Source organism: Coccinella septempunctata, chromosome 8 (genome assembly GCF_907165205.1).
Source record: "Coccinella septempunctata chromosome 8, icCocSept1.1, whole genome shotgun sequence".
NCBI classification, from domain to species: Eukaryota; Metazoa; Arthropoda; class Insecta; order Coleoptera; family Coccinellidae; genus Coccinella; species Coccinella septempunctata.
Genome location: NC_058196.1, coordinates 15,929,575 through 15,945,525, shown reverse-complemented (window position 1 = coordinate 15,945,525; position 15,951 = coordinate 15,929,575). Strand labels below are relative to the sequence as shown.

The following is a 15,951-nucleotide window of genomic DNA, read 5'->3' as shown; positions in this document are numbered from 1 at the left end:
GAAAAAGATATCGGACGATCGATGTTAGGGTGCATTGACACGTTTCAACAAGAAATAAACACTCGTTGCCAGGGCATGGAAGTGTTATCACTCAGGTGTGCTACCTTGCAGACCAAGAACTTGCTGAAGAGTTCAGAAACTGAATTGCTACAATTAGTTGGCAGTTTAGTTTGGAGTTATGAAGAAATGTATTCAGAAGACATGTTGAAAGAAATCCCACGTCTGAGGAGGTTTTTAAAAGTGCGGCTAGCGTTCCTGAAGAAGAAGCTCTGAAGTAGAGTTCTTTGAGAGTATTGCAGTTTAATGTCGAGTATGAGCTTCCAGATTCTGTTCCAAATTTAACGTTAGCACTTGGGGTTTACCTTACATTATGTGTTTCTGAGTTTTTCCAAAAATAAGCTTTTCCAAAGTTATCTCAGATCTACTATGAGCCAAGCTCGACTATCTTGCTTGGATATTTTATCTAATAAGCATGGTGTAGCCAGAGGGATCGACTTTGATGAGACTATTTCTCAGTTTGCAGAGAGCAAAGTCAGAAAAAAGAAGTTCTGAAAGAAAAGATGCTGATAATTTGTTGAATTTGTGCAAAAAACTTTCATTGAAATATAATATTTTACGTGTTGCCCTTCACACCTCTATTCCCATGTTTCAAACACTTCAAATAAAAACTTGTGAGTTTGTTAACAAACAAGGCTCAACAATGTTATGTAATGTTGGGGGACGACAAGTTGAAATTCCGCCCCGGGTGGAGTAGCTTGCTACGCCTCTGAATTAGGAAATCTCATGTTGTACCTACTCCCGACAAGCTTTTAATGAGTTGCAATCACAAAAACCGTACACAAAATTAATATCTGCATAGTCTTCGTTAGAAAACTGCATGTTTAACAGAAAAACTAAACCAGCAAAGCAATTTTTAAATTGGCAAACAATAAGTGTTCTGTCACCAGGTGAAATTCATCTCATTTATTTATAGGCTTACTGTAATTCATGAAATTTAATTGGTTGCATACAGAAACATTGATGTCCAAAAACTAGGAAACGAAGCCTCAATGGCCAAAATTTTTTTTACGTTAAATCAAGAATATCAGTCTCTATATGTTAATTAAATTTTTCGCCTCGAGTTTTGAATCACCCTGTATATGACAGTTCTGTGAGATTCCTTTATGAGATAAGATAGTCTGACAGAACAAGATGAAGGAATTGGGTTGACTATCAAAGAAGAATCGTTTTGCTTAGGATTGTCCTGTATATCGTTCTAGGGAAATTACATTGAACCCAGAAAATTAAATGAGATGTCTAATTTAACGTCCTTCAATCTTCTACAATAATGTACCTAAATAAACTTTTTTCCCAACCAATGGAAATTCCAGGAATTCATTAAAAATATGTTCCAACTCGTTCTACAGTTCCTTTATCAAGCAACAACATATTTGAAATCTATTTAAATATAATAATAATGATAATAGGTACTTTACATAAAACCTTCAATAACAGGTTGACAAATGAAAAGGCTTTTTCTACCTGTTGTTACCCCACGGATAATGACACCAATTCATATTCATAATATGAAATTTTTCTAATCCTTCATTAACAATAGGCTGGAGTTTATGTCATTAATGTGAAATGGTTTTTGAATCTTTAATTTTTACAATTCTTCTGTTCAAAATAAATTAATTTTTTTTACAAGCGTTTGCTTTCAACTCTTGCAGCACGCATTTCAAGTTGAAGGATATAATTTTTCGACAAATGTGAGTATGGCAATAAAACTGAATAATTTTAAGGTTAGGTAAGGTAAGATTGTACGAAGGCGTAGAAGGGCCACATAATATTTTAAAAATATTTTTCCTTAAATTCCGACTTTGAAGTCGGAATTTAGTTAAATTCCGAGTTCAAAGTCGGAATTTTGTTAAATTCCGAGTTCAAAGTCGGAATTTAACTAAATTCCGAGTTCAAAGTCGGAATTTTGTTAAATTCCGAGTTCAAAGTCGGAATTTACTAAATTCCGACTTCAAACTCGGAATTTTATTCACTTCCGAACTTCTACAGGGTGTTCTACGACGACGTAGATTTGTTCCTGAATTACAGTTTGCGTTTCTACAAATAGTCAAATTCATATAACAAGGTGTTCCCACATTTATGATGAATGAATAATTATGTACACAGGGTGTACATTATTATTTGAGTTTTCTTCTATGAGAGGTCATAACAATGATATGACAACCTTTTACAGAGATGACATGACATGACATGAATATTTTTTTAGACATAACAGGTTTTTAGGTATATTCCGGATATTTTATGAATAAATTTCCTTCTCATATGTACTCGTGAGGTTCAATGGACAAGAAATCAGTACACACCGAGGTACACCCGGTGTGCTTTGATGTTTCTTACATGAAGAGGTCATTACAACGGTGAGAAAACCTCATATAGGCAGCTCTATGACGAATTGGTTCATTTCCAAATATGCTGAGATATTCACGAGAGGATTCAGATCTCTGAATTTAACGGAATTTTACTAAATTCCGACTTTGAACTCGGAATTCTGTTAAATTCCGACTTTGAACTCGGAATTCTGTTAAATTCCGACTTTGAACTCGGAATTTAGTTAAATTCCGACTTTGAACTCGGAATTTTGTTAAATTCCGACTTTGAACTCGGAATTTAACTAAATTCCGACTTCAAAGTCGGAATTTAAGGAAAAATATTTTTAAAATATTATGTGGCCCTTCTACGCCTTCGTAAGATTGAATTAGGACAGTGAAAAAATAATTTATCACATGAAAATTTAATTTGTAGGCAGTAATGAAATCAATAAACATTTATATTTAGTTATTTAAGTGTTAAACATAACTTGATGCTTTGTGAGAATATTATGATATCTCACGCATTTGGATGAAATTTTCGAGAATCTTGGACCAAAGCTTTCAAATATACAGTTTGCAAAGATATTAACTATTATAGTACCTATCAATGGATTTTCTTTCCCCTACCTAATTTTTTTTTCTACAATATAACAGCTTTTGAGAATTATACCATTGGTTTTCGATGAAACTTACTTATTGTATCAGGTGTTTCAAAATAAAAGAGCCGTAAAAATTTCCTTTAATATTTATTGAATTTTTATGAAAACAATCTCAACATGTATCAAATCTACATAACAAAAATTTGTTTATTCTAAATCAGATATTCTATTCCGCACATACTGATGACATAATGTCTTCAGATGTAGGATGACCTAAAATATCCTCCTTGGAATTTCGCATCGAAGTATTCTCTCGCCTTACTAATCACCACCAATCCTTTACTAATTTTTGGCATCAATTTTTGAAGTAAGTTTTTTTATTCACAAAATTTTTCAGAACATCAACTGTAATACTTTACACTTTCCTCTGTAATGAGGATTATAATTCCGTTTCAGTAAATGATTGCATTGAAAAATAGGAAACAAATTCAAGGAATCAACTACGTATAATCATGGTGTACGGGAATGGTGAAGAAAAATATCATAATCTGAACTTATAGATTACACTCTTATATACACTTCTCACAAAAATTAAAGGAACAAAAAAATTTTCGGAATTTTTAGGTGATTTTCAACAGGCTGTATTTCAGTGAAAAATGGTCGTACAGGAAATAAAAAAAAACTCTTTTGAAGCTTGAAGACTCTTGTTTTTGAAGTCATTGGTCAAAAATTTTTCGGAGCACCGGTAGCCATGCAATCCTTAGATTAAGTACGAAGAAAAAAATTTTCAAAATTTTTCACATTTTTTTTTTGCTCTATGGGCATGGAAAAATTCTTTCGAGCTAGACCAATGCATAGGTCGCATAGCCTCTTTATTCAGCTTCAATTTGCTTTTTACGGGCTTCAGATACGACCATTTGTCTTTGAGATATCAAATTTTGAATTCAAAAGGATCCTTTTTCACTCAACTGCCAATATCTCTGGAACTACTGGTCGCCCAGCGAGCTGCCAGGCGGCGTCTTTTTCTACAGAAAATTTCCTACAAAAATCTGCTATGGTTAATTAAAAAAAAAATTTTTTCACCTGTTACGTTAACGTGAAAAAGGAGCAAAAAATGCCATTTTTCCTTTTTTTCGTTAATCGCCTATATCTTCGTCAATATTGGGGGGAAAGCTTAGGTTAGAAGAGAATTTTACAGTCTAATGTATCCCGAAGGCCCCCCTAAATCAGTAGATTGATCGGTTCAGCGGTTTTCCTGGACCGATTGATTGAAATTTTGAAAAAATTAAGGGAACAAGGTTTTTGTTCCTTAAACTTGACCTAATCTGTTTAAAAATCAATAATTTCATTTTTTTTCACTTTTTACACAATTTTGTGTTTTTTAAAGATTAATTATCGAAAAAAAAAATCCAAAAAATTTTTTTCAGAAATTTCGAAAATTTCCAAAAAAAAATTTTTTGAAAATTTCAAAAAAAAAAGAATTTCGCACAACGAGTACCGTGGGCAGCTTAGATCAACTTTAAATTTATTCAATAATTTTTTTTTTGAGCTTCAGTGGAGGTGAGTCAGAAATGGCTTCTTGATTTTTTTCGATTTTTTTAAATTTTCAAAAATTTTTTTTTGTAAATTTTCGAAATTTTTGAAAAACTTTTTTTTGGATTTTTTTTTCGATAATTAATCTTTAAAAAACACAAAATTGAGTAAAAAGTGAAAAAAAATGAAATTATTGATTTTTCAAAAAATTAGGTCAAGTTTAAGGAACAAAAACCTTGTTCGCTTAATTTTTTCAAAATTTCAATCAATCGGTCCAGGAAAACCGCTGAACCGATCAATCTACTGATTTAGGGGGGCCTTTGGGATACATTAGACTGTAAAATTCTTTTCTAACCTAAGCTTTCCCCCCAATATTGACGAAGATATAGGCGATTAGCGAAAAAAAGGAAAAATTGCATTTTTTTGCTCTTTTTTCACGTTAACGTAACAGGTGAAAAAAATTTTTTTTTTAATTAACCATAGCAGATTTTTGTAGGAAATTTTCTGCAGAAAAAGACGCCGCCTGGCAGCTCGCTGGGCGACCAGTAGTTCCAGAGATATTGGCAGTTGAGTGAAAAAGGATCCTTTTGCATTCAAAATTTGATATCTCAAAGACAAATGGTCGTATCTGAAGCCCGTGAAAAGCAAATTGAAGCTGAATAAAGAGGCTATGCGACCTATGCATTGTTCTAGCTCGAAAGAATTTTTCCATGCCCATAGAGCAAAAAAAAATGTGAAAAATTTTGAAAATTTTTTCTTCGTACTTAATCTAAGGATTGCATGGCTACCGGTGCTCCGAAAAATTTTTGACCAATGAATTCAAAAACTAGAGTCTTCAAGCTTCAAAAGCGTTTTTTTTTATTTCCTGTACGACCATTTTTCACTGAAATACAGCCTGTTGAAAATCACCAAAAAATTCCGAAAATTTTTTGTTCCTTTAATTTTTGTGAGAAGTGTATATGAAAAAAAAGTTGAAAAAATCTACTTGTAAGTAACCGACACATAACAAGAATCTCAAATATCATGCACGGAAGAACTCAAAACAATCAAAACATTTCAAAGATTTGATAAGAAATGGAGGATTTCAATATTTAGAAGAAGATATTTAAGTCATCAATGTTTACGGAAATGAATATTTTATTTTTTATCAAATTCTGCTTTGTCGAAACCCTGTCATTATTCAATAATTCAACTGGAAGCATTCTTTTTTACTGTGAAAAAATATTTATTTGAAAATTGATGGCCGCCTTTCTGCCGGTTTCTTATATCCAGCGAATATTCAGAAATGATTTTTTCCCGCTAAAAGTTTGAATTTGGAAAAATATAATTATCATAACAACTGTTTCATTCAAAACTAGAGTGAAGTTTATACAATATTCAATATAAAACACATCAAGATTATGACAACACTCCTAAAAAGAGAACAGCTGTTTGCTGTATCGAAAGGCTATTACTATTAGACTTCTTTAATTTTTGAAAATATTTGTTTCTAGATTGAGATTATTACCTCGTTATTTCATTTCAATCTTTTTTGAATTGGGTTCTCAATTTTAGGTCAATCTGATGTATTGAATCTAATTTTATTATTTTATCATTTTCTGCTTTTGTTATCTCTTCATTTCAGATGAAAGTTTCTGGTATCTTGGAGATTTTCCTTTTTGTCGAAGTATCAATTTTTGCAGTACGAGATGCCCTTCAATATAAAATATTTCAGCTTATTCCCTGAACAATTTCATTTCTTATACAATCCACTACACTCACGAGCAGAATAATATAAATCGATCTCAGCGATGGCCAATCGGTAAGAGAAAATACTACAAACGTTAAAAAAAATAGATCGCTGAAGCTGATGCACGAGAGGTGCAGGCCTGCAGGATAATACAGAACAACAAATCAGCCAAGACAATCTTGGTCTAACATAATTCGCACTAGGAAGATATATTTGGATATGAGTTTTTATTACTTATATGCAACAAATATTTATTAGATGGGAGCGATCGTTGTTCCACATATAACTTAGATTTTTTTGAAGTATCTAAGATTGGATGAAATGAGACAGTTCTTGGTCTTAATAAATTGTTATATTTGAGATGAACATAACAAGTTGCACCGAAAGATATATCTTCTACTAAAATATATTTTCTTTTAAAATAACATACATACGAAAACGCGATTTTAACTTCATTGTTATTTGTAGGTATCTAAGCTGTTAATTTCATTTTGAGCTTTAGTATTTGATAAATTTTATAAATAATGAATATTGATAAATATTATTCAATTTATATGGTTTTAACAAACTGTGAAATTGTATGCAAATAAATAAACCTTTCTCTCAGTATATTGGAACAGGAGATGATAATATTGATAATCTATCAAGGTCTTCCTGCGGTAAGTTACAATCATCTGTAATTCTTGTCCTGAAAAATATCTAAAGGGTATCTGCATATAACCAAAACCGAGCATGACGAAAACAGAAGAATATATTATTCGAATAGATTATGAAAAACAGGGACCTAGATGAGAACCCATGTTTTTCTTCGATACATTACAAAATCTTTTGTCATGGTCTGTATATGTGCTGAAACCAAGTTCTAGGAAAAATAATTCTCGAAAATTATCAGACACCAATCCAGTTTTACAAATGGTGAACTTCTTCAATTTTCCAAATGAATCTTTATATTTGCCGAGATTTTCTGGTAGATCTTTTATTGATGGAAAATAATAAAGAGAATGACTGCGATTTATATTGTTTATTAAAATATAATATACATATTTGCATAATATTTACAATTTATAATAGGCATCAAGGAAAAGAAACAAAATAAAATATTATATAATTGATCCGAACTATACGAATAATCGATCAAATTTTTCCACTATCACTTATATTCGTCTATAAAATAAAAGATAAGGTACCCTATGACCTTGTGGTTTTAGAACACTATGTTCTGGTACAGCCTTGACCTTCTCATCATCGAACCTCAGCCAGGTGTTATAACCATCGTGAAAAGCATCTGTTAGGTAATGTCCATCACTGACTTCTTCACCTTCATGATAAACTATAGCAAATAATTTATATTTTTCCTTTCCTGAAGAACGGTTGGTTCCCTCCGAAAGAATTTTTGGATCAATTTGGAGATTCATCGGGTAACTAACTTTTTTTGTTATCTTCGAACAGTCGCCATTCCAGTCAAATTGAAAGTACTTCAAATGTAGCACTAGAACTACAGGCAGCTGTTCAATTAATATCTGTTGCCAGGCCTCGATGTTTTGCTTGGATTTTGAAGAAATAAAACCCTCGATTTTCTTGACGTCTGTGAGATGTTTGAGGGCTTCAAAGATTGTAGTGGCCCTTTCAATATCCAATTGAAGGGTGAAGAACGGTTGGGTATTCGACGTAGATTCCTCACCTTTTTTATGGATATTTGATAGAAGTTTTCCACCAAAAATATTCTCTATAGGAGTTTGTTTGTTTGTTTCTTCGTCTTCCCTCTCAAACATGTTCATCATCTAGAAAAATAAACAAGAAATCACTTTATGATCGACTTTAGATGAATATTCAAAGTATCTTCGTCAATTATAGATACAAAATGTCCTGGAAAGGGAAAAGTTTCCACGATGGAAATAATCAATCAAAGATTGTATATAGACCTAACTAGGTGCGTTAATATTAATCATTGCGTCAAAAAAATTTAAGTATCTTTCAATACTTTTACCGGAAATGCCCAAAGTGTTTGGCGTCGACAGTACTAAACTACAAAACTCACACTACTAAACAAAACAAAACAATTAAAATTGTTGAATGAAGCTCTCAGTATAGGTAAAACATAAAATAATGAGTTTTAATATCACAAGAGTATAGACAATAGGTATTCGATTATACAACGACGCAGGATAGTTCTCGAAAAATCACCATTCAGTTGATGCCTTCTTTACCATCTCGTGCTGTTTTTGAAAACATGGGATTGAAGGTACTCGATACGTCCCGTATTTTGACAGGAATTGTCAAACTGCTCCTCCCAGATATTGGTGGAAAGCGATAATTGAGAAAGGCTTTGCGTCATTCGATCAGCGAAAATATCACAGAATTGTATGAGGATAGTAACTATGTATGTATTCAAATATCTATGAAATCCTTGTGAAGTCGAGATTGGGACTAGTATAATGATTCAAATTGGGTTAAAACGAAAATGGCTGACGGCTTTAAATCGAATATTATTATATCAGAATTCTTGATGAGATTTTCACCAATACACCAATTCCTATGAAATGCGATGGCTCACAATAATTCTTCAAGGGATATTTGATCATAATTAATCAATGTAGTCTATGACCGCGACGAAGGGCTAGACAATTTCGTATCCGACACAGAAATGCAGTTTAAAACATATCAGACAAGTATAGTTTTGTATAGTGTAACGAAAATTGTACTCACACTTTTCATTTCATAGTTGAGCCCATTCAAAAGGAGACCCAGAAATTCTTCGGCATCTTCTTGCTGCCCTTCAATCAGGAATGTGTCACTTCTGCTACCATTCAGAATTTTGTAGAAAGATGAAACTTCGAGGGAATCTCCACAATAGGCATCGAAGTTTCTTCGTTTATTTTTATTTTTTTTCGATAAACGAGTTTCAGGTGCACCAGAAAACTCCTTAAATTGGCTGAAGAATTCGCACCTACAATAATTGAAAGAATTAAATTTGTGATTATCAGAACATTTATATCCAAGAGACGGAAATTCAAACAGAATGAAACTTACATGATTTCGATGCAAGGTGTTGAGGTGATGATTCCATTCGAAGTATAATTAAGTCCTTTCAGTAATTGGCATAATGGTGAACATGCTAGAAGGGCTTGTAATATGGAGTTTATATAACAGAATGTGCTCCTGTTGATCAAACCCCTAGGTTGTAGGCTCATATTACTTCTATCAATTTTGTAATCGTATAAGTATTCTGAAAGAAAAGAAATTTATTTAAAATATTTCCAATTTCCTACAAATAGAAAATAAAAACACAAAAATCTTTAATTCAACACCCAGTTAAATGTTGATGTGATATGAAAGAAAACTTGCTCGATTGACTGGAGCTCTTCGAAATGAGAAATATGCAAGCTTTTACTGCTCATAATGTAAAAAAATATTTATTGAAAAACCTTTTACTAGTTAGAATATATAAGTTATTTCAGCTGGATGAAGATTTTATTCACTTATTGATACTCACTTCCCAATCTATGAGTGCGCTGGTCTATTGATTTGGTAGAAACCGAAATCATGGATGATTTATCTCGCCTATTTTTGACTTCCGTCGACAATAACTGCGAATTCTGAAATAAAAACTACGTTATATATTGAGGTATTCTTTCCAAAGCCTTATTGGAGAAATTTCAAACTTCCAGGAGAAGACCAGATTGTACATTAACTTTCAAAAATGAAAATAATATTTCTGATACTTAATGAAATAAAACCTTAATTATCAGAAAGTAATTGATGGAAACTAAATATAACAAAATCAAAAGTTAAATACTCACGTCCATAACTTGAAAATTGTATAACCTATAACACCAAAATATAGAACAACTTTTAGTTTGAGTATCGCCAGGAAATGAACACCTTAGAATAAGATACACAAAATTGAGAAATTTTCAGAGGCCTCTAACTTATATAGATGTGCCCCCTCCCTTCCCTATCTGGTTATCGTTTTTCTCAGAAAAGGCTAATGCTAATACCTGATGGGGGTATAGTGAGGGTATAGGAGGTATTGTTCTCTCTTGGGTGCGTTTTGAAAAATTTTAACGACTTTCTTGAATTCAGTTAAGGGTAATGTTATATTTCATTTCATTTTACATTCCATAAAAAATCCCTCTGATATCACCTATCCACCTAATTTTCGGGGATAACGCAGAATAATTAATTTTAGCATTAGTAAACAAATTGAAAATAATCTTCAAAAATGGTATCTAGAACTACGAATTTTTTGGAGACACTGATTTCTTCGCGAACCTTTGTCAGATCAAGATGTCAAATTCAATATAATGAACAAAATGAAATTTCGCACTCGTAGTAAGACCCGATGACCATTAATAAACGTTATCTTATATAATGAACAAAGTCATCATACATATATATTTTGTATAGAAGTATATGTAGAAAATATTTTTTGAGAAATTGTGAGAGAATGTGTATTTAATATTATTATTATTAATATCTGAAGGGGTCTGTTTATCTATAATGAATGAACTCTAGAACTACTGAACTAATTACAATAATTTCTTTTCCATTCTGAATATACAGCGATTCAAAACTCGAGGTGAAAAATTGAGGAACGTATACAGGCTGCTGTTCTTGATAAAGAAGATAAAATAAAATTATTGGATATTGCTTTGTTTCCGAGATATAAGTGTTCAAAATTTCTGCATATCATCAATTTTAAACTTTAATAGCTGATAAAAATACAGAAAAAATTAAATCGAATGTTCAAAAATGCCACCATTAGCATCGATACATGCTTGGCAACGCAGAATAAAGGAATTGTACTCTAGTTGCATGTTTTGCCTATTAGTGGATTCGACTGCATTGATAATTCGTTTCATTAATTGTTCCTTATCATTAATTTCCACTGTGTCAACTTGTTCTTTCAAATGTCCCCATGCAAAATAGTCCAAAGGATTCAAATGAGATGAATTAGATTAGATTTTTGTCGTCTATTAGGAAATCTCATGTTGTACTCCCGACAAGCTTTTAATGAGCTGCCATCACAAAAACCGTACACAAAAATAATATCTGCCTATTCTTCGTTAGAAAATTGCATGTTTAACAGAAGGACTAAACCATCAAAGCAATTTTTAAATTGACGAAAAATAATTGTTCTGTCAGCAGGTGACATTGATCTAATTCATTTCTAGGCTTACTGTAATTTATGTGATTTAATTGGTTGCATACAGAAACATTATTAATATCCAAAAACTCAGAATCGAAACCTCATCGGCCAAAACTTTTTTTTTACATTTAATCAAGAATATCAGTCTCCATATATCCCTTCATTTTTTGCCTCGAGTTTTGAATTACCCTGTATAAGTACATTGATTTGGGGTGACATAAGACATACTTTATTTGAGTAAAGATATGATTCCATTCTGGAATAATGAAACTTCTATAGGCAAGTCGGAAGAAAAACCCTTTCCCAAACTCAGCCTGACGCTGGACAGCACTATGCAAAATCATATTATATGAAAATGTTCAATACAACTTTTCAGATCTCGAAAAGGACTGGTTATACTATATATTTATTTATTGTGTATGTAGCCCGTTCTGGCCATTTTTATAGCCTCGAATTTGTTTCAAAATAATACTATATTATTTGGAATATTTTGACTGAAATATTACAAATTCACAACGTTACGTTCTTATTAGAAACATCATTAATCTGCAGATGGAGTGATAATCGATCTGGTCCTTATACCTTATGCAGATCTCGCATTGAATAATAATTAATAAATTGAAATTTGTGAAGTACCTATGTCTTCTCTCAGCAAGGAGATTACCTATCAGCATTGAGTATTGAATACTCAAACTTAAAGGTTTTTGCATAAATCTCTTCTGAGAAAACTCCGGCAAATCTAGTAGATTCCAAATTATTAAATTCATCTGTTATATATACGATAATTATATGTAAGGGCAGACAATTATTGAGGCACCAACGGCTTATATAGGAGCAGAAAACATTACCGTTCATTCGCGATCGTTCTAGAAGGCAGCGGCCGCGGTCCTTCCAGAAGATAGCGGCCGCTAGGGCCGGCTGGTTATAGTATATATATCCGAAGTTTCATATTCGTAATCAGTCTGGGTTCATGTTCATGTTACTTGGAGTTCCCTGTTTATCGTTGGTAGTAAAACTACATTGATCCCAGAAAATTATCACATGTCTTATTTCCCCTACTTCAACCTTCAACAATCATTTTTTTTCAAACAAATGGAAATTCCAGGAATTCATTAAAAATATTTTTATATAGAAGTCCTTCATTAGGCCACAAAATATTTAAAAGCTATTCTAATATGATAAAATAAGTACTTTATCATAAAACCTTCAACAATTGGTTGGTATAGGGCCTTTCCTATATGATGTTACCTGACGGATAATTACACGCATTCTTCTTCTTCTTCCCCTTTCATTTAGGTCATAACCTGTTCTTCTTCAAGGTGTTTCTACTGAAGTGGAGACTCAGCTTACCCACCATCTTTTCCTCGATCTTCCTACCGCTCTCCTTCCAGAGGATCTTCGATCTTGCATTATCTTTTTAATTCATTCTTTTTTGTTCATTGTTCATCTACTGCTTTTGTTGAGATCATGACACTTTAAATATAATCCAACGTGTATACAGGGTGATTCAGAACTCGAGGCAAAAAATTGAGGAACAAGCTTCTATTCTTGATATAAAAAGTAAAATAAAATTTTTGGATATTGCCTTGTTTCCGAGGTATAAGTTTTCAAAATTTCTGCATGTCATCAATTTTAAACTCTAATAGCTGATAAAAATACAGACAAAATTCAATCAAATGGTCAAAAATGCCACCATTATCATCGATACATGCTTTTGGCAACGGAGAATGAGGGAATTGTACACTAATTGCATGTTTTGCCTATTCTAAGTGGATTCGACTGCATTAATAATTCGTTCCATTAATTGTTCTGTATCATTGATTTCCACTTCGTAAATATGTTGTTTCAAATGACCCCATGCAAAATAATCCGAAGAATTCAAATCAGGTGATCTCGCCGCTGGCCATAGCACCTTTGATAAGCGTCAGAAAACACTCGGCGAGATGGTTGTTGTCTATTAGGAAATCTCATGTTGTACCTACTCCCGACAAGCTTTTAATGAGTTGCAATCACAAAAACCTTACACAAAATTAATATCTGCATAGTTTTAGTTAGAAAACTGCATGTTTAACAGAAAAACTAAACCAGCAAAGCAATTTTTAAATTGGCAAACAATAAGTGTTCTGTCACCAGGTGAAATTCATCTCATTTATTTATAGGCTTACTGTAATTCATGAAATTTAATTGGTTGCATACAGAAACATTGATGTCCAAAAACTAGGAAACGAAGCCTCAATGGCCAAAATTTTTTTTACGTTAAATCAAGAATATCAGTCTCTATATGTTAATTAAATTTTTCGCCTCGAGTTTTGAATCACCCTGTATATGACAGTTCTGTGAGATTCCTTTATGAGATAAGATAGTCTGACAGAACAAGATGAAGGAATTGGGTTGACTATCAAAGAAGAATCGTTTTGCTTAGGATTGTCCTGTATATCGTTCTAGGGAAATTACATTGAACCCAGAAAATTAAATGAGATGTCTAATTTAACGTCCTTCAATCTTCTACAATAATGTACCTAAATAAACTTTTTTCCCAACCAATGGAAATTCCAGGAATTCATTAAAAATATGTTCCAACTCGTTCTACAGTTCCTTTATCAAGCAACAACATATTTAAAATCTATTTAAATATAATAATAATGATAATAGGTACTTTACATAAAACCTTCAATAACAGGTTGACAAATGAAAAGGCTTTTTCTACCTGTTGTTACCCCACGGATAATGACACCAATTCATATTCATAATATGAAATTTTTCTAATCCTTCATTAACAATAGGCTGGAGTTTATGTCATTAATGTGAAATGGTTTTTGAATCTTTAATTTTTACAATTCTTCTGTTCAAAATAAATTAATTTTTTTTACAAGCGTTTGCTTTCAACTGTTGCAGCACGCATTTCAAGTTGAAGGATATAATTTTTCGACAAATGTGAATATGGCAATAAAACTGAATAATTTTAAGGTTAGGTAAGGTTAGATTGAATTAGGACAGTGAAAAAATAATTTATCACATGAAAATTTAATTTGTAGGCAGTAATGAAATCAATAAACATTTATATTTAGTTATTTAAGTGTTGAACATAACTTGATGCTTTGTGAGAATATTATGATATCTCACGCATTTGGATGAAATTTTCGAGAATCTTGGACCAAAGCTTTCAAATATACAGTTTGCAAAGATATTAACTATTATAGTACCTATCAATGGATTTTCTTTCCCCTACGTAATTTTTTTTTCTACAATATAACAGCTTTTGAGAATTATACCATTGATTTTCGATGAAACTCACTTATTGTATCAGGTGTTTCAAAATAAAAGAGCCGTAAAAATTTCCTTTAATATTTATTGAATTTTTATGAAAACAATCTCAACATGTATCAAATCTAAATAACAATAATTTGTTTCTTCTAAATTAGATATTCTATTCCGCACATACTGATGACATAATGCCTTCAGATGTAGGATGACCTAAAATATCCTCCTTGGAATTTCGCATCGAAGTATTCACTCGCCTTACTAATCACCACCAATTTTTGGCATCAATTTTTGAAGTAAGTTTTTTTATTCACAACATTTTTCAGAACATCAACTGTAATACTTTACACTTTCCTCTGTAATGAGAATTATAATTCCGTTTCAGTAAATGATTGCATTGAAAAATAGGAAACAAATTCAAGGAATCAACTACGTATAATCATGGTGTACGGGAATGGTGAAGAAAAATATCATAATCTGAACTTATAGATTACACTCTTATATACACTTCTCACAAAAATTAAAGGAACAAAAAAATTTCGGAATTTTTAGGTGATTTTCAACAGGCTGTATTTCAGTGAAAAATGGTCGTACAGGAAATAAAAAAAAACTCTTTTGAAGCTTGAAGACTCTTGTTTTTGAAGTCATTGGTCAAAAATTTTTCGGAGCACCGGTAGCCATGCAATCCTTAGATTAAGTACGAAGAAAAAATTTTCAAAATTTTTCACATTTTTTTTTGCTCTATGGGCATGGAAAAATTCTTTCGAGCTAGACCAATGCATAGGTCGCATAGCCTCTTTATTCAGCTTCAATTTGCTTTTTACGGGCTTCAGATACGACCATTTGTCTTTGAGATATCAAATTTTGAATGCAAAAGGATCCTTTTTCACTCAACTGCCAATATCTCTGGAACTACTGGTCGCCCAGCGAGCTGCCAGGCGGCGTCTTTTTCTGCAGAAAATTTCCTACAAAAATCTGCTATGGTTAATTAAAAAAAAATTTTTTTCACCTGTTACGTTAACGTGAAAAAGGAGCAAAAAAATGCCATTTTTCCTTTTTTTCGTTAATCGCCTATATCTTCGTCAATATTGGGGGGAAAGCTTAGGTTAGAAGAGAATTTTACAGTCTAATGTATCCCGAAGGCCCCCCTAAATCAGTAGATTGATCGGTTCAGCGGTTTTCCTGGACCGATTGATTGAAATTTTGAAAAAATTAAGGGAACAAGGTTTTTGTTCCTTAAACTTGACCTAATCTTTTTGAAAATCAATAATTTCATTTTTTTCACTTTTTACTCAATTTTGTGTTTTTTAAAGA

General features: G+C 32.1%; 2 protein-coding genes across 2 annotated transcripts; both read right to left on the bottom strand.

The window, feature by feature from the left end:
• Positions 1-7,233: 7,233 nt before the first annotated feature.
• LOC123319026 (ubiquitin carboxyl-terminal hydrolase 10-like) lies at positions 7,234-9,118 on the bottom strand. The gene is made up of 2 exons (XM_044905831.1): positions 8,934-9,118; positions 7,234-8,008 (listed from the first exon to the last, which is right to left on the bottom strand). The coding sequence occupies exons 1-2, from the start codon at positions 8,940-8,942 to the stop codon at positions 7,382-7,384; spliced, it is 636 nt and encodes a 211-aa protein (XP_044761766.1). The 5' UTR covers positions 8,943-9,118; the 3' UTR covers positions 7,234-7,381.
• Positions 8,960-9,527, bottom strand: LOC123318345 (ubiquitin carboxyl-terminal hydrolase 10-like). The gene is made up of 3 exons (XM_044904955.1): positions 9,258-9,527; positions 9,060-9,174; positions 8,960-9,001 (listed from the first exon to the last, which is right to left on the bottom strand). The coding sequence occupies exons 1-3, from the start codon at positions 9,416-9,418 to the stop codon at positions 8,960-8,962; spliced, it is 318 nt and encodes a 105-aa protein (XP_044760890.1). The 5' UTR covers positions 9,419-9,527.
• Positions 9,528-15,951: the final 6,424 nt, after the last annotated feature.